We start from the raw sequence: 23,064 nt of genomic DNA, 5'->3' as shown, positions 1-23,064 counted from the left end.
AGTATTGCAGTGTTGGGAAATTCATAGTAAAATAGTTCATGTCGCTCCCAGAAGTAACGGTACCTCTGGTATCGAACACAAACTGCCTTCAGCAATAATATTCATCGTAGTCACTAGACCGCGAGGTCAAAAAGCTCTACTAATCAATGCCATAAAAAACTAAGCGTAGATAATTGAAAGCTTTACTGTCATTTCTCATCAATATTGTAATTTGTCTTCCACACTGAACTCAACTTACGCGTCCAATACAATATAATCCCTGTTGGTGAGAATTGGAACTTCGAAAAGTAATTTTGTTTACTACCAAATCAGTATCTCATGTTCCCAAATAAACTGCTACCAAGTTTGGGTATGTCCCCTAAGTTCTCTGAAGAACAACACTAATTATGGTAACCTGCTATGGGACCTTTAAATAAATTGTGCACTGTTTACTCGGATAAATTTGTAATTAGTAATAAATTTAATCACTTTTTTTAAGAATAAGTATTTTTTGGGGTGTGGGGTGTGAAATGAATCGCCATAATTTGCTGTTGCTAATGATGTTACTAGGTGTCTGGAATGATGTTCAGGAAATCGAGTCGAAGCTAAATCACCACAATGCACCGAAAAAGGAAGATTTATCCAATTGCCTATTATCCAAAACACCCACCGCGATTACTTTTCCTCAAATGTCCTGCGTGGGTTTTCTCTGGGTTACCCCGTTTCCTCCCACTTTCTTCATTCCACCATTTCATTCATTACTCATCATCACCGTCTCCTTTAGCCTAACCGGCATAACCGCATGACGTAAAACTCAAAGATTTCATTTTTCATTTTGGTGCCCTTTAATTTCAAAACCAGCTGTTAAGCGACGTAAGGCTCCCTAACACTCCTAGGGGAAGCCATATAAAAGTAATCGATGAAGCCCGATATTAGTGTCGAATCTATAATTTTCGAGGTCGCTTACATACATAGTGGCACTCTCGATGACACTTAAAATCACGTTCAGCCCCATTAACACACGGGGGTGTGCAATGGCGACATGTAAAAATATCGGAAACGACAGATATTAGTGTCGAATCATTAGATTTGGAGACGCTAAATTAATTGGTGACAGTGTTGATGCCGTTTAAGTTCATCCACCAGTGAGTGGAAGACCCCCTTAGCAACCTTAGGGAGGAGTGGGGTCGACATACATAAAAATGGTGAAAAAGATCGATCGATATTAGTGTCAAATCTTTAGTTTTCAAGGTTGATTGATGGCAGTTTAGATGATTTTTAAGCTCACTTTCAGCCCCCAGTAGAGGTAAGACCGCTAGAATACTTAGGGATAGAGGAAGGGGTAGCATATAACTGTTATTAAAATGAATTCTACACATTTCGGGGGAAATGTTTGAATTAAAAAATAGCCAAATGTTTAAATTTAAAAAAATACAAGTTATACAATTACCATACACGTGAACTACAAAAATACATGGCACCTCTGTACTACTCTTCCCAGATAAGCTCATTCCTTTCTATTTTCTTCTTCTTCTTCTTCTTCTTCTTCTTATTATTATTATTATTATTATTATTATTATTATTATTATTATTATTATTATTATTATTATTATACTTAGTTTTTTATTCCATCAACAATGCTCTGGAGAATAGCTGTTCTCAACCATCATAGATATTGAATTTTTAATATCATTTCTTAAAAAACAACTTGGAGTAAAGAAAACAATGTCCTGTCAAATCTCACGTTACTTGGTCAAAGGTTGCAGAAAATGATGATAGAGAGGCATTGACATTTCCCATCTTTTGTGCCATGTCACACAGCAATGAATTTTTTTCAGTCCCTATCCATACTTCACCTATACTCTTGCCTCCACATTGAATTCATACAATTGACAAAGTCGTGTTTGGTGAAGCAAGCATCTCCTGATCTGGTGATGTTAGATTTCATGTCTTTACTCGAACAGTTTAAAATGACTTCGTAATGATTATCTTTCTTCATCTGTTCGGGATGGAATTTCTAACATTCGTGCAGTAATTGAGGTGCTAATATGTTGCAACTCAATAAGTCTTCATATACCAAATTTGGTAACCATATGTTCAGTGTTTTAAAATAAATATGTAGTTGTAAAAGCCATTTTATCCCCTCTGTTCGGAGTGGTTTTCCTTGAGACTCTTTCTTATCTATAATTTATGTAAAAGGTTCAAGTTTCTACGTTCAATGATCTGATAGTCAGTGAATGAATCATTGAGTTTACTCATTTATAAATCTAGAAATTATTTAAAGCTATTTACGTATTACACCGCTACCTTCTAGGCACTACAAAGTTGTGTGTAATGTTTTATTTATTTATATATTGTCGAATTTTTCTGTAATATGTATCTGGTATATGTATATCCCATATTCTAGGTTCCCATGTATGTTTTATTATACACTGAAGTGCCACTAAATTAGATACATACTTAGTGGTGCTGCTGTCTTATCTCTGTGCATGCGCGGACTCTGTCGTAGAATGTACAGGTTGAAATATATCCCTCTTGAAGCAAATAGTAATAGTGTCATTACGTGTAAAACGTGCGATTTAGATGTCTTCTATGGAGGACAAATGATAATTGTTGGACGCATGTGGAATTCAAATTCAGAAATCTTGTGAGGAATGCGGTTTTCTCATTCAGCAATGTCACGAGTGTGGCGAGAGTACTCGAACAGTATTAAAAGGAAAAGTAATCGGCCAAAGTATAAGGGAAAAGTTGACACTTAGATGTATCGTATATAGCTAGCACCGTCACCTTGCTCAGATGTCCACCTAATTGATAAGGGGTCCAGTCGGGCAGTCAGTAAGGTTGAAACTACTGGAACTGTATTCGGCGTGAAGATTGGAACTACACAAAGCCATGTTGGTTTTATGATAGTCTGGAGTGTTTTTTCTTCGCAACGTTTGATTATTACAATGCATCGAAGTACGTAAGTCTGCAGGGCAATTCATCATTCTTTTCTGTAATTCGGATGGAAATGAGGTACCAGCAGGGCAATACCGAGTGGCTACTCCTTGGTTCAAGGGTATTCAGTTGCTTTTTTTTTCTAGTTTAAATGACCACCAAAATTTCTGGAATTGAACCCATTGAACACCTCTGGAATAATGTGGAATGATGTTTGCAATCACGGAATCAATCACCGGCGTTCTTACCAGATTTATGAGCAATTTTCTAAGACGCGTGAGAGGCCATTTTCGTAAAAATACGTCCATTCCTCGTCTTTTTCAAGGCCAAAGAAGCAGTAATTCGTTACTAATTGAGTGTCCAAACTTACATCTTGTAAATGTTTATGTATGATATTGCAAAACTACTAATGATACTGGTATACATAGCTTTCTAGTTTCCTAAGTTGTTCAAGTGGAGATACTGCAAATCATACAACACTTTCTTTGCATTGTTTAAATTGTTAAGACACATTACAATATTAGTGGAAGCATTTCCTCTGCTGTTTCAGAACATTATTTGGCAAGAAATTAAAATCAATAAAAGATACAGGCCACTGAACTAAGCTTTCTCGCTCCAATTTCTTAAATTAAATCATCATTTGTATCAGTAATAACTGAAACATTTATTAGTGAAATATAAACAAAGGAAACTTGGACCGAAGAAAGCTTCAGGAGCCTTAGGGTACGCGAAGATGTCCGGCATCACTTGTTCATAAGATCACCAACATCATTCGTATTCTGCCATTATTGACAGGTCACTTCCTGCAACTGAGAAGTTTTCATGCTCCAAGGTCTTCCACTAACCTCTTCGTGTTCATATAAGATTTGATTGTTCTGATATCGTCCATTAATTGTAGTCTTCTTCACCCCTTTCTTCTCTTTCCTGCCAACATACCCTCTAGCACGTTCCTCATGATACACAGTCCCTTCTTCACCCAGTGTCCGAACCAGTTTATCTTCCTATTCTTAACAATATCTAAAATTGTGATTTTCCTCCACTATTTCTAACACCATCTCTTTCGTTTCCTCTCGACCCAGCTAATTCTATCCATTCTTCTCCACACCCACATTTCAAAATCTTCCTGTCATTTTTCATATTTTTTGGGTAATGTCCATGTTTTTGACCCCCTACAGTACAATAGTCAACACGAAACATTTCATGAGTCTTTTTCTGAACTCTTTGCAGACTTTTCTTCCTCCTAAAAGCCTCTTTCGCCACTCCTATTCAAGCAATAACAATATAAGTTTCTTATTTGATTTATTCTCAAATACATCAACATTAATCGAAATTTTAAGTAAGGAATTTTTCGTACAATAAAGTTGGAATAAAGGATGCATGAAACTGAAGAAAAAATGTATATTAAAGTGCACAAATACAAACACAGTGCGTAGCACTTGTAACGCAAGGAAGGATTTTTAGAATTCGACCGGGAAAGAGGTTGGAGTGCGGGTGACGATTATAATAAAAATTAACACTTTCAAATCTCAGAAGGTAGAGCCATGAAATTTGTTATATGGATTTCCCATTTAAAATAATTAAAGTTGCGTTTCAGCGTTTTTTTTTAATTCCGCCTACAAGGAAATACGGCTTTAAAAATGAACGTACAAAAATTAGAAACAAATCCAATAAAACCCAATTTACCCAATAAAGTACACTGATTTTTTTTTCCTTTTTTTAATATATGGGTTCTTCACAACCCTGCCCTTAATGGAGATAGAATTATCCTTCCCTCACTTTAAACTGTATTTCGCTATAGTTTTTGTAAAAATTATTCGATTTTATAAAATATGGTCTACATAATGTTTCAGACTTTCCCGCAATTCTCTTGCATGGAATTGTAGTAATTATGAAGAAGTGACTTAATCTCCTCCCCTCATTTTTTTGATACATTTCATTAATAATTGTAGACTGAAAATAAAATCCGTGCCAAAAATGGAAAAGTTCCATTTAATGTCAAGATGTAACCTATTTGCCTAACACTGCACAGTGAACAACGGACTATCTGGTATTCACTGTGGAAGTACTTCAAATAATTGTCAGGTTAGGTTAGGAGGTATATGTCCTACCAGTTCTGAACTAACATTTGGGCTGTTACTGGGCGCCAATATTTTCATTTTGGCACTTAGCACGGATTTTATATTCAGTCTGCAATCCGGTATGCATCTTTACTGATGCTTACGAAACAATCAAGTTGAAATTAAGCAATAATAAGGAAGCGAATTTAACACTACTTTTAACGATGTTGAAAAAACGTTCTTATAAAATTTCGCCCCCCCTCCCAGCCGAAAAAAAGAAAGAAAATGCGATTTTATAAAATAGGGTACATTCTATTTGAGATTAGGAAGCTATCGCTACTATTTATGGCCGGGATAAAAGTGCGAGATCAATGACGTATTCTGTGTTATAATTCATTCATCTCTGTGGCTAACCCTGCTACAAACTACAAACTTAAATATTCGAGTAACATGGCTGTATTAGCTACCTAAATTTTCTACTTCTATAGTATTCTTGGCAAGGATGCGATAACAGTGTCACAAGAGATTCTCAGGGATAATGCCGTTTACAGTTTGTGTAACTTTTTAAAAAAGTTCTTTGCATTTAAAATTCAATGTAGTTTAGGTTTTTGGGCCATCTTGGTTTTAGTTCCGCATCCCCATCCATTTTATTGTTATCGAAATCCACATATTATCCTAATGTGAGTGCTACGAAATTGTCCTTGGTTTCAACGAAATCGAGATTCAACTTTCAACCATCGTAAAACGATACATTCAGCACATTTGAGTCCATAGATTGCCAAAATAAGTTTTCGTCAAGTTGATCGAACATTAATTGTTTAAAGTCGAGACGTGACTAAATTGATTTCTCGTACTCCTAAGCTGATGCATCGATTTATCGGACCCCCAGAGAAGTAGAATCAGCTAATTTAGTCAAAATTATTAGATCTACACTTGAAATAATAAGGTGTTGAAACAACACAAAATGACTACCACTTTAGCGTGTTACTTGTATGTTAATTCAGCACCACGTTTTTATTTATTTATTTATTTTTTAATGCTGGCTTGAAAGCTAGCTACCTCTAAGAGGGGTACGCCCTCTTTCAGGGATGGCAAATTATAGGAAAAAGTGGTTGCATGGATTTTTTTATGGATGGTCCAAGGGAGGCTAGAGTACTGGGTTATAGTTTTCAGTATATACATTTATTTATTTATCAAATCAAAATAACATGAACCTTATGATCTTTGCGATCATAATCATTATGACTTCGGTAGTAGAAGGAATTTGGGAACATAGACATATTACAAATACAATACAAATATTATAGTACGGTACAAAGATTATAATGTAATATAAGCAGGGTATAAGATTATATTTATGGACAAATTTGAAAAGATGCATGGTGATGGAAAAGACAAAACAATTAGTGAAGCAAAATGAAGAGAAAATAAAAGGCCTTAAGATTCTATTTATTCGGCAAGGAATATGTTATGAGCATGCTAGATGGGATGAGGTGCACACATGTCACAACACTAGGAAGATGTTAAGTAAACGAATGCAGTTAACTGCCTCGGGGCGACTCTAGGCTGATGGAGACATGGGGAAGACCTGTTAGTAACAGAGGAAATCATTTTGCGATATGAGATGGAAATTTATGAGGTAGATGAACATGAATGCAAAAGTCCTCTATAAGCGCATGAGCTGGATGATTAGGAGGTAATGTGTAATATAGCGTGAAGAGTAGATGGAGAGGTGTATAAGTATAGCGTGTTCGGTAGGGATGGAGTGTGAGATAATGAATGGTATCAATCAAAAATGGCTAATGATGAGTGTAGCGGTCGGAAATAAACTTTCAGTGTAAGGCTTCTAAGTGATACCTGAGAATATGAAAAGAAATATGAGAATAGAGATCTTCTGTAGGACTAGGTAATGATATGCGAAAGGCAATTCTAAATGCATGACGTTCGAGAATGGCAAGTTTTCCGCAATATGAAGTTAGAGCAAAGGTCCAGGCGGGAAAACTTTATATGTCGGTACTGGGATATGAAAAACTTTGGAAGTGTTAAGAACAAGATTCGAACAGAGGCCCCATGTGCTACCTGTTAAATGTTTCAGAAGATTAAGTCTGTTATATGTTTTTGCTTTGATTGAATTGAGACGTGTTGTCCAGGTGAGATGGTGATCGAATGTGATGCCTAGATAGGTAACTGTTTTGCTAGAATGTAAGGGTACGTCATTGACTTGTAAGGATAGCTTGGGAGGATCCGATGGACCTTCGTACGTTTTCGGGGTGGAATGAAAACGATAACTTGTGTCTTGGCGTCATTTATGGTCAGTTGCCAAGTGTGGCACCAGTGCGTGAAACGATTAATTGCTTCCTCAGGAGTAAGATTGATTTATGCTATTGTGAGACAGAGGGCAAGAAATGCAGTATCATCGGCGTATTGGAATAAAGAGATGTTCGGAGATAGCTCAGGAAAGTCGGCGACAAAAAGAAGATAGAAGAATGGTGATAATGCCGAACCCTGTGGAACGCCTGATAATAAGAAGATCGGGTGTGATAGCTGATCGTTGATGGCAACATAGGCAAGACCGCAGGTAAGGAAATGAAAGATAAGCCGGATATATGCAAGAGGAAGTTGTAATTTTATAAGTTTATAGATGAGTCCTAGGTGCTAAACTTTATCAAACGCCTTTTCAAGGTCGAAGAGAACAAGACAAGATGTCTGGACAGAGTTACAATGATTGGTGACAAGTTACATAAGACAAAGGAGTTGGTCGTTAATTGAATATGAGGGCCGAAAGCCAGCTTGATGTGTTGGAATGATATGATGATCGTTTAAGTATGGGTTAATCTTTTAACAAGGATCCGTTCGAAAATTTTACTAAAAGTGGAGGTGTGTTGTATTGACCTATAGGATGAAACATCGTATGGTGATTTTTTTAGGTTTGAGAAACATGAGTATTTTCGAAACCTTCCAGTCAGTGGGAAAGACACCTGTGCGGAGAATAAATTCGTATATAAGAGCAAGTAGTGAGAGAAGAGCAAAGGGACACTCTTTAATGTGTCTATAAGTGATGCCATCGAATCCTGGAGCAGTGTTTCTCTTGCGGCGTAGTACAGCGGTGATATCATTAGGTGTAATGGGAACAGTGAGAACATGCTGTGGAAGAGTGTGAGTGATGTTGGGCTGTAATTGAGGTGAATCAGTGTTGAATTGAGCAGTAAGTAGGATGAGTGCGGTAGGTATGATCGGAAACTGATGGTGTAAAAATGCTTTGAAGATGATCAGCTAAAGCATTTGATATGTCTAGATCTGATTGGAGCGACTTGACATGGACAAGGAGAGGGTTTTGCCACATAAAGCGTTGAAACGTTTCCAATAGAGTGGAATGTGAGATGTCTGCTAGATTATTGCATGTTTTAATCCGCTGACGTTGTTTATAGTGGAATTATCCAGAGAGATAATTCCGGAGAGTGCCTTGCAATTGGTGATGAAGTGCAAGTGCATCAGGATTATGTGTGCGAAGGTAGTCGCGATAGCAGTGGCGAGAGTGTCGAACCAAAGCAAGATAATGGAGTGAAAGTTTGAGGCGATATGGAACGGATGAAGATTGCTGGATATAGAGGGTAGATGCGTACTGGATTGCTGTAGTGGGAGTGCCAATTTGTTCAGTAAGATCATCAGAAGTGAATGGGCCTTGTTAGGGTTCTATGGTAGAAGATATATAGGTACGATAGCTAAGCCAGTCGGCCTTGTCATATCGAGGTGTGACTCGAGAAGCCGGCAAACGTGGTGGATATGCAAGACCCGTATGGTAGGTCAGTTTGATAGGAGCATGATCGCTACGGAGCAAATCTAAGACTGTGACAGTGCAATAAGTAGCTAATGTATTGGAAGTAAGTGCGATGTTTGGCGTGGTGTTTGAGATTGGTCAAGTAGGGGAAGGAAATGCAAATAGTATGTTAGTATTATGAGTGGTGATGAATTCACAAAACTGACTGGGTTCCTACGCTGATCGACTGTGAATGTTTATATCTGCAAGGATAATGAAATATTTGTAAGTATCGAATATGTATGAAAAGAAGGCGGTTGGAATGGGATTGCCAGGTCGAATATAGAATGTAGCGAAGATAATTGCTATGGACTTGAAATAAATGGTGGTGATGACATATTCAGGTAATTGTAGCTGAGGACAAGATTGCTGTTTGTATGGCAGGTTATTGCGAAACCAAATAGCAGCTCCACTGCTAGCGCGAAGGGTTGGTAGTGTATTGTCATGTCGGATGAAGTCATAGCGAGGGATTCTGTACGTGATGGACTTTTAAAGAAAGGTTTCGTTTAGAAGAAATACTGTGATATTCTCTTCTAATAGTACTGACTGGAAAAGGTCTTTGTTTTTAGGAAGTGAACGAATGTTGAGGAATAAAAAGTTTAAATCCATGATCCGTATGAAGTTAAACAGTAGTTTCGTATCGAGTGGTATGAAAATGAAAGTAATTATTGGAATAAGTAGCATAGAGGAAAAGGTTAAAGGTTTGTTTTCAGCACCAATCACATCGCCTTCCGAGCATATCAAAAATAACTCGCTACTACCTTAGAGAACTTGCATTGGCATTTATCATTTAATATAAGCAAAGCTTTGAGAAATATATGTGACACTTATGCCAAGTAACGACTAATGTTCTATGGTTTCTGTAATAGGTCACAATAATATTGTTGTAAACCTATGAATCGACTGACAACAGTTGCATAGGCAACAGTTCTGCCATCTTTTGTTCATACGTGCTAAGACACAACAGTGACAGATAATGAAAATAGATGGGATGGATGGATGGATATCTGTGTAACTGTTGTCAGATGATTTACAGGTTTACAAAAATATTATTGTGACCGATTACAGAAAACATAGAATGTTATTAGTTACTTGCCATAAATGCGAAATATATTTCGCAAAGCTTTGCTCATACTAAACGATAAAAACAATGGAAATACTCACTGCCAATGGGGTATTTCTGATATGTTCTGAAAGCGATGTGCTTAGTGTTGACCTATTAGTACCGATAGCGATAAAGCGAATGCCTTTGCAGATCACCTACAATGTATCTATACACCGCCCTTTGAGAAAGCACCTCAGCCTGCAGACTAGCTCAATACTTCATCACCACAACCACAACCCAATACTACTCAATTTTACCTCCTAATACTGCTGTTTCCTCCCCAATCACCACTCACGAAATCTCTCAAGTTCTCCATAAGAAAAGAAATAGTGCACCTGGCATAGATAACGTGACATATCGACACATCAAGGAATGCCCTATTTTACTATTACTACCTCTTGTGAATATCTATACATTCATATTACGAACTGGCTTCTTTCCTTTAGCTTGGAAAACATCTAAAACGCTAATGTTTTCCAAACCACATAAACCTCCTCAAGATGTTGCATCCTATAGGCGTACACAACTTACATCCACATTCAGTAAGATCTTGGAACGTATCCTAGTTAAACTATTACATATTTTCATCTCAGATCACGGCCTACTTCCAGTCACACAAGCAGGTTTTCGACCAGCTTTCTCTATAAATGATCAACTACTTTGACTCTCAACGCTCATTACTCAGCATTATAATTCAGATAATCCTCCATGTTTAGTTTTATTTATCTTGGAGAAAGGATTCGATAAAATCTGGCACCATGGGCTCATGTACAACCTTCTGCGATTTCAGCTTCTTATCTCCTACATTCTTCTCATTTGCCATTTCATTACAAATCGTATCAATTATATCTCAGTACGAGGCCGTTTGTCCCATCCCATCTTTCTGTTCTCTAGAGTGCCGCAATGGTCAGCCTTGTCTCCTTTACTATACCTTATGTATGTAGCTGATATGCCCCGCCTGCCAGACCAGGTCCATCTCTTCCAATATGCGGATGACACGGCCCTTCTCGCACTTGGAGCAACTATCCAGCAGTTCAACATTAAGTTACAGACTGCTATTAATCGCTTTCACACTTGGTCCACTCTTTGGCGGTTTACTATCAACGCAGCTAAAAGCCAAGTCATCATATTCTTACTACCCAGAAGAACTTCCAAAGTCCGTAGAAATCCACGCAATCTCTCTCTGGACATTGATGGGTTTCCTATTCAAATCAGTAATACTGTCACATATCTGGGAATTACCTATGGTCACCACCTTACTTGGTCCCAACACCTGAAAATCACCTAACTACTCCGACCTTACAATACTACCTAAAAAAGCTACGGCTAACATTTACCATCAAATGCTTCGAAACACGACATTCTTTACTAGAGGACACAATGCGTTATTTAGCACTTCACCCAACACCTCACCCTTATTATCATCCTCCACTTTCGCCTCTCTTCATATTGTATCACTATACTCTATCATCGTTAGACCCGCTTATATATCATCACAGATTACGTCGTTCATGAACATCTTCCTCTCATTAACCCATCATTTACAGCACAGTGATTACCATTATTTAATAACATGGGCCTCCTTCGTCTTCATCATTGCCTGGAGTAGCCCCTAGGCTGAAGATAACCTCATTTGTATAATTATTATCACCCACGTGGTGTCCTGTATATGCCCATCACCACATTTTCACGCCCATTGCTATACTTGTAAATATCATGAATTCAATGCCTAGTTATCGTTATCATTTTATTATCGTTTATTTGTTTAAAATATACTGTGTGTTTATTTTCCTTTGTGTATATACCTGTACCAAATGTTAAGGATTAATGTTCCTTAAGTCTCCCCTCCAAAATTGCTTATTTATGTAAATGTTGTTGCTAATAAAGATTCAAATCACTTAGCCCATCTAACGTACCCATTCCCTAGTTAACCATCAAGTCTCGTTTCTAAAAGAGGGTGTAATCCTTTGAAAGGCAGCTCGTCGTTCAGGCTAGCTTGTAAGAAAAAAAGCTTAGTGTTGAATTGACACACAAGTAACACGCTAAAGTGGTAGTCAATGTCTCAATACCTCATTTTTTGTTATGTACCATAATTAATCTCCTGAAACATAAATCACTTTCCCGCACCCATCATCCATTCCAGTAAAATGTCTATAAAAGTTTTGAAAGCAAAACTTATTCTCCGAAACAAATACACTTAACTAAAATGATTTTTTTTTAAATTATTTTAAATTTGTACGAATACTATGGATATACAATATGGATATACATTGTACTAACTATGGATATACAATATTACTACTCAAAAGAAATTAACGGAATTTCAATTCTACTGAATAGTGGAGAATGAAAGAAACTCTAATTAATATAATATAGTTAGGAATAAAGTTGCATCAAAATTAATTACACCATTGAATTTGTGAAGAAATCATATGCTAGATTAACATATTACTATCCCTGATTACTCTCTTTCAAGAAATGTAGGCCAAATCTAACTAAGATATACATTTCAAGATAATCGTAAAGTTGGTATATGCTTTGTTACGTTTTTCTCCTTCCCATAGCATATCTACAAAATTTACCTTGCATTTCTCACGCCATCCAAATTGTATTTTGTGGTATCCTCTTGAACCTCCTACTATATATATCAACAAATATAATACGTATATGTTTTTATTTCTACATTTTCATCAGACATATACACCCCACAGAATTTACGTAGATTGGATAATAGGAACTGGATGAAAAGTTGCAAGGTTTGGCACTAATAGATGGGGCAAATTGTACAAAAAAATGATAACTTACAAATGGTTTGTTTTGATTGGAAGAAAGGTTACAGGTTGACGCTACATCTGTATGTTATTTTCAAAGTTGTTTTTTTAATAATAATTTTAAATGATATTTCATCATTTTATTGTAGAAAATAGGGTATAATGGTACAAAATCATTTTCTTTCATTTTTAAAACCATCATAAATAAATTTGGTTTTCTAACTTTGGAACTATTTTTTGCAAACTAAAGACTACCGAACACAAATACAACTACAAAATTTACCAATAGTACCGTGCTGAAATTAGTGTGTATCAATTTTACTGCAATGTGGTTCCAAAAGGAATCAAAAGTAAAACACATGCCAACATCTTTCCTTCCTATTATCTTCCTAAGAAAAAAATCGTAGTTTCTGTAGTTTGCAACCAATTCAACTAATTTCAGATGTATTGTTTTTTTTTTTCGTATATCAAACTGAAGGCATTCGATTTTAACAACAATCTTGCTTATAGATTTGTTTAAATATATATTTTATGAGTACATTGTTATTAAGAAGACGGCAACATAATACAAGCACCTTGAAACACGTAACTAGCAACGAGTTTGGAAAACAGCAGATCGACACATGATGTGGTTTCCATTGAAACGTCTTAAACAAAAATTTACATAGTTCATTCTAAAACATAATGTCCTTGATTCCAGAAAATACTCGGAAAATTTACACTGTTCCACTTGTTTATTATTTCGTACAAATGCCGCTACATCGTTTGATTGAACAACGTTGTACATTTACCATTTTAATGAGTGGGCAACTGCATTTAGATGAGAATACGGGATATGAACTATGTTTTGAAATCACCTTTATTTTAAGAGTGTACACCTCCAGCTCAAATAACAACTATTAACAGGACATTTCTTTACGTCAATATACCCTTCTATATGCGGACAAGTATCACAATATAACGTTTTACCACTATGCATCATAGACACCAACAATACTTATTAAAAATTTGATATTATTTTTTTCTGTAAGTTTGTTTATAGTGGTTTGTTCTCTTTAAATAATACTTATTTATTGAAAACTGAAAACAAGTAGGTAGATGGTGTTGTTTCTAATAGTTTATCAACAAAATTTAAAATAATTTAGTTGCTAATATTATTGACTTTTCCACACAATCCAGCTTAATGAAACCAAATATTATTGGAAACTAAAGCACTAAACAGAAATGATGCATCTCCTAATTTCAAGGAAAATTGAAGTATATTGATCTTTCTTTTCGTATTTCAATCACTCTTAGAACAATACTAACTTAAAAAACTGCAAAGGAACTTAGTTCCGTATATACAATATATATATATATATATATATATATATATATATATATATATAATTCATATAATTACAAATAATGTTTTTTTTAAATTTCTGATTTTACCTTTAAATTATGTTATTTCGCAGATGATTATTAACTTATTGGCTGCTCCTATGTTCAGTATCATATAAAAATATGATTTTTGTTTCAAAGATGTCGTTAACCACATAAATACACTTACAATACTTGATATATGTATCAGTACCAAATTATCTACAAAAGTATTATTTATTTTCTATTTTATACAAAAACCACATACTTAGTAGGCCTCAAGTACGCTAAGGGAAGATCGAGTTATGAATATTTATTTTATGTCAATTATAATGCAACATAAATACGTGTGTTGATAGGTTAGGTGTAATTCCATAGAATGTGCTTAAATAATCACAACGTCAATTTTAAGATAGGGAGATGCAATAATTTATTTTTTCACTAATCGATAGTTATTAGAAATATCTGTACCTAAAGTAGTAATAAAAACAATATGATGTAAAATAACTTAATAGAATTAAATTAGGTATTGTAATGTCAGATATTATTTGTTATTAAGAATTATTACAAAATGGACCTGTGATATCATTAATATTGTCCACTTTACATAACTCGTTGCGTTTGTAAAGCTAGTGTCACAATCATACTTACTACGAGAAAAATCGAATGAAAAACACAACACTAAATGAAAACTATACACACAACATACACAATTTTCTTGTATAGGCCACTGAATACCCAATGACAGTCAATTGCCCAATATTGGAACAAGGAACACGCACATTACACATTTACTGCACAGATAAATAATATATAATCCCATACTCACTGAATCTAATCGTCGTACAAAAAAGAAACATATCTACACATGCACTGGTTGATGCAAAAAGTTAGTTCGACACAGTTTACAAGCAACACTTGTAATATTTGCATATGAACTCGTGCTTAAGTCTGTGAGTATGCGTATTGTCAACTAAAAATACATTTTTTCTTTGCCTAATAATTTTAATCTCACGACAATGTTCGTCTCGCTGAACGAAAACAAACTTGAACTAAGTGTTTATATTACAAACAAGCATCCATTTAATACTACAGTTCAAACGATTCAGACTATACATGTAGGTTACATTTCACTCACCGACTTTATGACACCAAGCTGGGAGCTATCAACTCTACACCAAAGTACCAGAATTTTTGAGCGAATGTTTACGAGTGTCTTTAAAAACTCACTCACTGTTACAAAAATTGAAAAAAATATAAAAAAAATTAAAACAACTTCAGCTCTACAGTGACTAAAAATGGCCTCTTCCCAGTCGTTTCTTTCATATATATATATATATATATACCAAAAGAACACATAATAGCAAACTGAAATCCACCGGCAAGAATACAGTTGTTCCTGAAAAACCTTGACTACATAATGTTATATTGAAACATTGCATATACACAAAATGTGGACTTAGACATTAAGTGACTTATTTTGTTCAATAGGAACAGGACTCATTCACATGAAGAAATCTTTGCATGCTCTGTACTGAAGCACCTCAATACACTCAATCACACATACTACATACTGAGCTGTTTTCATGGAAGAAACCATATATAAATTTTAGAGCTGCATGTATGGTATCCGTGCAGCACAATAATATCACAGATATAATTTAAAGATACATTCATTAAATTGTCCAAGTACTGCTGAAAAAGAACTGCAGTTATCATATATCTACTCAGCTCTATAATTGGAAACCATTACACTCACTCTGTAGTTCTAGTTATACACTAGTTAAAATTAAAAGAGAGCTCTAGTAAAATCTGCATTCGTATATAAGTGCGAATATTAAGTTCAACAACAAGGTCTTAAATTATAAATGCTTTCCATCCCCTCAATTTCTTAAGGTGCATAAATCTCCTTTTTGTCCTCTGTATCTTCGAATCACTGTATGAAATGCTTTTTCCTAAATATTACCACCCACTAGCTGAAACAAAACACTGACTAATTATTTGATGAATGACCAACAAAATTGGGATCAGATAAAACGTTTTTTTTAGGATGGTCACTTACACACTGATAATAGTGTCTATAGTTTTTTTTCCTTTCCTTCGATATGCCTGGACAATATATTGAGGAATGAAATAATAGATCAAGTCCTAGCTGAACTAGAATTCGCAAGACTTGGATCCAACTGTGCATGAGAACTATGTATACCATGACCAACTAAACCTAGTTTCATTAATGTTTTTGTAGTTCTTGCAATCAACTTATCTTTGAACTTCCAGATAGTAGTATCCAGAACGCTGTTCTTTCGATATTCTTCGCACGATTTTTTCAATGCTTTCACACAATCAGCTCTATAATGTTGTAGCTGGGCATCCGTTGTGTTGATGGAGTAAGAAGTACAGCCAGATCCTAAACAAGCAAGTGGAAAATGATTATGAAGTGTTAGTGCTCTTTCTGGATTATGAAAACACTTGACATACTGTCCTGGTTTCGTGAAGTTTTTACTACGATAAACATGTTGAAGCATATGCATATATCTAGGAATATTCTTAACCCACCCATGAGAATGAATAAAATCATCCAAGAAATATACATTTCTCACATTATATGATGCTCGTGTCTCGTTTTTAATAGCAAGAGCTTTGGGTAGCACTTCATTCATTAATTCTCTCCAGGACATGGTTTTCACCGGCAAAATAACTTCGTCAATGTCTAGTAGAGCTATATACTCATACGAATATAAATTCTTATAGAGGCAATCATTGTAAGGAATAAGTTCATTTTGACGTTTATTATTGATTTTTTCGGTAAGGTACAAATGTTGGAAGCCAGGAACATTTGGCTGCTCCCCTGCCAGAGTTAAAGGTGTTACTTCTACCATACCTCTTTGTTCGTAATAGCTTAGAACTTTCGAAATGTTAGGATGAACTTGAAGCTCATATAGAAACACTTTCTCAGCACCAAGAATGGACAAACGTTCAATCCATTCCACGAGGCGAACGGACAGATCCTCGTAGAGGAAATCCAAACCCTTCACACACACTGCAAATCCCTTCTTTTTCTCCGGTTTATTAAAAATCACGCGAAGATTATTAGTGGCTATGTCACACGGCTTTTCAACTAAAGAAACAGATGAGGGTACTTGCTTGTGGTATTGAGAGGGAATCTGACAAGCTATTAAATATGGCTGGTATATGCCTTGCTTATAATTACCCCATTTTTTATTCCAAATATATTTATATTCAAGAACTTCGGTGAACACAGGTTCCCTGGAAGATTCAAACCACAACTGACAAAAAGTTTTTACTTTAGGTTCAATACGGTTTATCATTCCAAGTATTCTCACAGCTGGCCCTATTCTACTGAACTTGCGAATGTCGTAGTATGCTCCGTAGAGCTGGAAAGTTCCGTTAGATGTATGCAAGCTTTGCCAATAAACATTGTTGAATTGGAGATCATATATGCTTGGATATTTAGCACAACTTTCATTTTTAAAGAACATGGGTTTGTTTTTATATTTATTCCAATACATTATAGGTAAATTAGCCATACGCTTCTGAATATCTTTCACTATCATGTCGTCCGAGCGATTAGGAGATTTTTTCACGTTTGATTCCATATCCATAAGTAACACATTTTCTGTAGTTGGACTGACTTCAGATCTTGGCGTTCTGGGATGAGCAAAATTTTGCAGGAACAAGCGACTATTGACATTGTTGACAAGAGCTGGAACAGTATTTTCTCGTCCTGCCAGTTGGAAAAGGGTTACCATCAATAAACTCCAAAAGCCAAGCAAGTAGAAGGCTCTACGAACTGGTCTCGCTCCCAGAGGGTTCACTGCACAACAGTTCTGGAATCCTGAAGAGAGAAAAGAAAACAAAAAAAATCATTAATTAAACTGCATTTTAAATTTCGGTTTTGTTTTTTACAAATAAAAATATATATTAACATTGGGTAACATGGAGTGTTTATTTTTTTTTCAATATGAAAACCGTATTATATATCAGTACAAATAACACTGGACAACAAATTTTATTTATTATTTTTTTTCATGCTTCGGAAGAGAAAAGTACATTTTCTTATGCAAAAGAGGAAGCTGAATACGAAAATAAAAATAAAAATGATGAATTGGTTCGAGTTTAAGTGTTTATCGATAGAAATGTGTGTTATGTAGTGCTGACACTTACAAAGAGAAGGCAGCCTTTGGTAAGTGAACTGCGGAGCCATTTTTTGCGAGGTGCTAGTGCACATTTAAAGAGTTAATATTACAAACTGGGAGGGCGCAATGGGCAACAATAACGGAGAAAAACCGTCTTAAAGTTTTGTACTAGACTCATTATCGTACGATGCGCAAACTTATGAAGTGACTTCGTGGCAGAGTGAGAAGAATTTCCGATTTAAGTACCAAGGGTCCCGGGTTTTATTCCCGTTCGAGTCAAGATTTTTTCGTTTTTGCTTCAAACAATAAAGTAGCCATTTGTAACTGTAAGTAAAATATTAATTCGCCATATGTTTATAATAAATCAAAACAATAGAAATTTTCAATCACTTGTAAAATCTTTCAATGTTCCATGCTAACTAGGAAAAAAAATTAATCTCTTCCGTAAACATTATTGTTACTGAAGTCGTTGTGTAAAAATTGTTCTTGCAGCTTCATGTCTACATATGTTGACAGTGAGAGAATTACAAGGGGAATGAGGGGGAAATCTCCTTTGGTTATAGCAATATCCAGTATTAGCAAAGGAGATTTCCCTACAACTCATATGTAATTCGCACACCGTCAACAGATGTATACACCAAGCGTCAAGAACATTTATTACACAATGACTGTCGTCAAGGGCCGATTCTGGAGGGCAGTCTGGGCCCCCCTAAGCTCATGTGGGCTTATGTGTTTTCAAGAATGTGTATTTTTATTTGTATTTTTTATTGTTACATGTATCGTTGTTTGTATTTTTTTATGAAAAGGCTCCCCAAATTTACAGAGAAATCGGCGCCTTTGAATGTCGTAACCATAATACAACTCGTGATATCAGTATATTTATGGAATAGATTAAACATTCATGCTAGTTAACATGGGACATTGAAAGATTTTACAAGTGATTTGAAAATTTCTGTTGTTTTATTCATTATAAACACATGGTGAATTAATATTTTACTTATACTTACAAATGGCTACTTTATTGGTTGAAGCAAAAAACAAAACAAAGGTTGACTCCAACGGCAATCGAACCCGGGACCCTTTGCACATGTGTCAAACATTTTACTCACCCTGCCACCGCGTTACTTGATAAACTTGCGCGTCGTACAGAATATCTAACGAGTAGAAAACTTTTTAAAGACTGTTTTTCTCCCTTATTTTTGCCCATCGCGCTCTCTCAGTTTGTAATATTAACTGTTTAAATGTGCACTACCACCTCGCAAAAAGTGACCCCGAAGTTCACTTACCAAAGTCTGCCTTCGCCTTGTTAGATTCTTGAATTTTCTATTTGGTCTTTCACTTAAGTAGCTATTGCTTCAATTCTGTTCATCCGATTATCTTGGTTCATGTGTCATTCACTTCATAATAAACCTAACTTGCAAATGGAACTATGCGCATATGTACATGATGTATACGAAGAGGGAAATTTAAGGTAAAATTGGGAATTTCCCGACCAAAATCCGTTTTTACAAATGTAGCACCCCCTGGTACTGTCCCGACTAAAGGCACCCAACTATAATATACCTTCAGGAGCGCGGTAGCTCAGTGGTAGAGCGTTCACCTCCGCTGCTTGGGGTCTCTGGTTCGATCCCAGCTCGCGCCGTGTGGACTTTGTGGTGGATAAACACCGTGCTCGTGGATTTTCTCGGGGTTCTCCCGTTCCTCCCACTTTCTTCATTCCACCATTTCACTCATTTCTCATTATCACCGTCTCCTTCAGCCTAACCGTCAAAACCGTGGGACGTAAAACTCAAAGATTTCATTTCATTTTTTTATAATATACCTTTAAAATTACTGTAGATTATAAGTAATACATGTGCCAAGATTCATTGTAATACCTACAATAGTTGAGACGGAAAAATTATTTCTCAGTTCTGTTAGACAATACCAAATTTCATATAGGAAAAAGTGAGATAACTATAAAATCAAATGAATCCGAACATTATTATTTATTTGAGTATCATGACTTATACTTATTCTCTTCAGAATAAAACAGGCTTTCAAATGGTATCATGATAATGTGTGTTTGTGTGTGTGTTGTACGAGAAAAAGAGAAATTGGGGTAAAATTGAGAATTTTCCGTCCAACAACAATCGGCAAGAGCAGAGTTGCTCCAGTAGCCCTGATATCGTTTCTCCATCATAGATATAACTTGGTAGAAATGTTTCCCATGTTCATCAATGACTGCTCCGCAGTTTTCGGAAGAAATCTATGTGGGAGTGCAACATATGCATTTTTAGTGATACTTTAAACCCTGTTGGTTGGTAGAAGGTATTAGGTACACCTCTACTTTCTTATAGTTCTGAGACCGCTGGTTTACCAAACATTCGTCACCACTTTTCGGAAAGAATCTTATGCAATCCTCTCCTCATTTTCTAACACTGCATCGAATTCAAAATCATTGAGGAGTTAGCGAATTTGAGTACCAATAAGGATTCTTACCTGATTTTAGTTTCAGCAATTTGTGGAAGTTTACGCAAAATATATTTGAAGAATAGTTTTGGTGCGTCTATGAATAGCCGCCATTCATCAAAATTATCGTCTACTCATAAGACCAGTTTTAGGCCTACATTGTTACAACGTGATATGTCACTTTCCACTGATAATACTGTTTAGGGATTCTGACGTGTTTAAAACACGAACACTTTTATATCTTCAAAATAAGCTCCCCACTTCTTGAGTTTAGATGCCAGCAGTTCTGCGCCATATTTGACAACCCCAGGTACTTTAATTCAGGTTGAGTATCATATGGTGAATAGATAATGATATTTTGGTTTCGTGAAGTTAGGATAGGTGGAAGATAATGAATATGCAGGAGAATTTGACAATGTGGATCGACATTTTTCGCCTTTTGCTCTTCATCGCATGAAACACTGGAGTAAGGTACGAAAAGTTTTGGAACCTTTAGTTGTTCAGAGTGTGGCACAGTGTCGAATATTTCAAGGAATATTTGAATAAGTAGCAGTCACTTTTTTTCTTTTTTGGATAAACCTTTAATTGGAAGAACTATGCAAAAATAGCAGTTTGAAGTATGATCTGTCGGTTCTCTCCATATCATTGCAACTGCAAATGGCACGCATGTCCTTTTTCTGTGTAACCTGTCCCGCAAATTTGTAAAACAAGTATTATAACATGCACTTCTATGTATTATGTGGTGCTCACTTCTTGTCCACATCTCTCACTTTACAGCCAAAATACAAGTGATAGGCTTTCTTTATGATAGGAGCGAAATTCCACTTTTCGTTTCACTTCGTTAAAAACAACAATTTCCTTTGCACTGCAAACACATTTACGCGACATGTTCCTGCTTAGTATAGTCATAGAACGATTAATAATAATATTAATACTACTAATAATACCAATACTACTACTACTACTACTACTACTACTTCTACTACTACTACTACTAGTCATAATAATAATAATAATAATAATAATAATAATAATAATAATAATAATAATAATAATAATAATAATAAAAAACAGCACCCACCTACACACCCAATATCTCACGACGACTACGTCCGAGATGGCAAATTATAACTACAAAATAACATTACACAACATGTTTTCTCTGGCAAACTCTTCAACACAAACTAAACCGTAAAGTGGTTGATATTTCTTTGTTAGCGATGAAGTGCGAGCAATATGGATAGACAGACACTACGCAGGAATTTATTTCGGGAGGTGTCCTAAGATTTTCGGGGGTCCAAATACAATTTGAAGCTAAATTATATTAAAATTTGTAAAATTGCACCTGAAATTAGACTAAATTTACGAACAAGTCGGGGTGTCAAGACCAGCAGGACCCACCCCTGCGTATGTCCCTGAGGATAGCAATGAAACTAACCGTCAAACAATGGAAGTTTGTTGAAATAAGTAGACAGCTCCTGTTGGCACGAACCCTTAATTTGCGCAGCAGAGCACATCGGGTGATAACGTATTTCTTTGAAACCCGAACCCATCTTCAAAAACTAATTTCATATTCGTTATCAGCACAGTGAAATTAGTAAGAATTGGTTAGTTTTATCTCAGAATTTATTTCAGTGTTGACCAGTGTAATTGATTAATTAATAAAATTTATTTTGGAGTTTTATGTATCCGACTTTCAAAAGTGGGTATTTAACGAAGAAACAAGTGATATTTAACACTTTAAGCACAAACTCTCAAAATCCGTTGATTTATTTCGGGGCCAGCAGAGTTTACTGCCCTATTTAATTAGCACACAAAAGTATACATAATATATATAACACTTAAAGTGTTAATATTATATTATATATATCATATCATTATAAATATATATATATATATATATATATATATATATATATATGTTGTAAAGGGTGTGTGGGGGAGGAAAAGAGAAAGGAAACTCCAGCTATACACAAGCCGTCAGTAGAACTAAAGTGGAGAATTTAGCTCGTAATACAGGTATTTAATTCGGACGGCTGTCCTGTGAAGTACAAGATCATTGGGGATATAAGAGAATGTTACGAAGAATTTCTATAAAAAGAAGAGAGATAAAGTTTGGGATAGGAATATCGATTTAGGAAAGGAGTATCTTCGTTACGACGTCCTGGCGTGGGTTGGTTCCTCCTGGTCTCGTGGTGTCTCGCTCACTCTCCCTCTGGGTCAGGACCTGGTTTATTAGCAGGATACAACGGCCATCTGCCAGTTCGTAGGAGAAGTCCAAAGCAGCTCCAATCGCAGCTCCAATCGCAGCTCCGAATCTAACTCCAAATCTGAATCGCAACTCTCGGCTCCAAATCTGTACCGCTACTCCCCAAGGCGGAAGTAACCGGGGCTATTTAAAGAGAGACCCCAGGCTCGGCGACTATTC

General features: G+C 35.8%; 1 protein-coding gene across 1 annotated transcript; it reads right to left on the bottom strand.

The window, feature by feature from the left end:
• Positions 1-14,232: 14,232 nt before the first annotated feature.
• Positions 14,233-17,873, bottom strand: LOC145673842 (uncharacterized). Its single transcript, XM_081743612.1, has one exon. The coding sequence runs from the start codon at positions 17,796-17,798 to the stop codon at positions 16,170-16,172; it is 1,629 nt and encodes a 542-aa protein (XP_081599738.1). The 5' UTR covers positions 17,799-17,873; the 3' UTR covers positions 14,233-16,169.
• Positions 17,874-23,064: the final 5,191 nt, after the last annotated feature.

This window comes from Thermobia domestica, chromosome 17 (genome assembly GCF_964235325.1).
Source record: "Thermobia domestica chromosome 17, izTheDome1.hap1.1, whole genome shotgun sequence".
Classification (NCBI taxonomy): domain Eukaryota; kingdom Metazoa; phylum Arthropoda; class Insecta; order Zygentoma; family Lepismatidae; genus Thermobia; species Thermobia domestica.
Note: the sequence above shows the minus strand (reverse complement) of the source record. Positions and strands in the feature narration are given on the sequence as shown.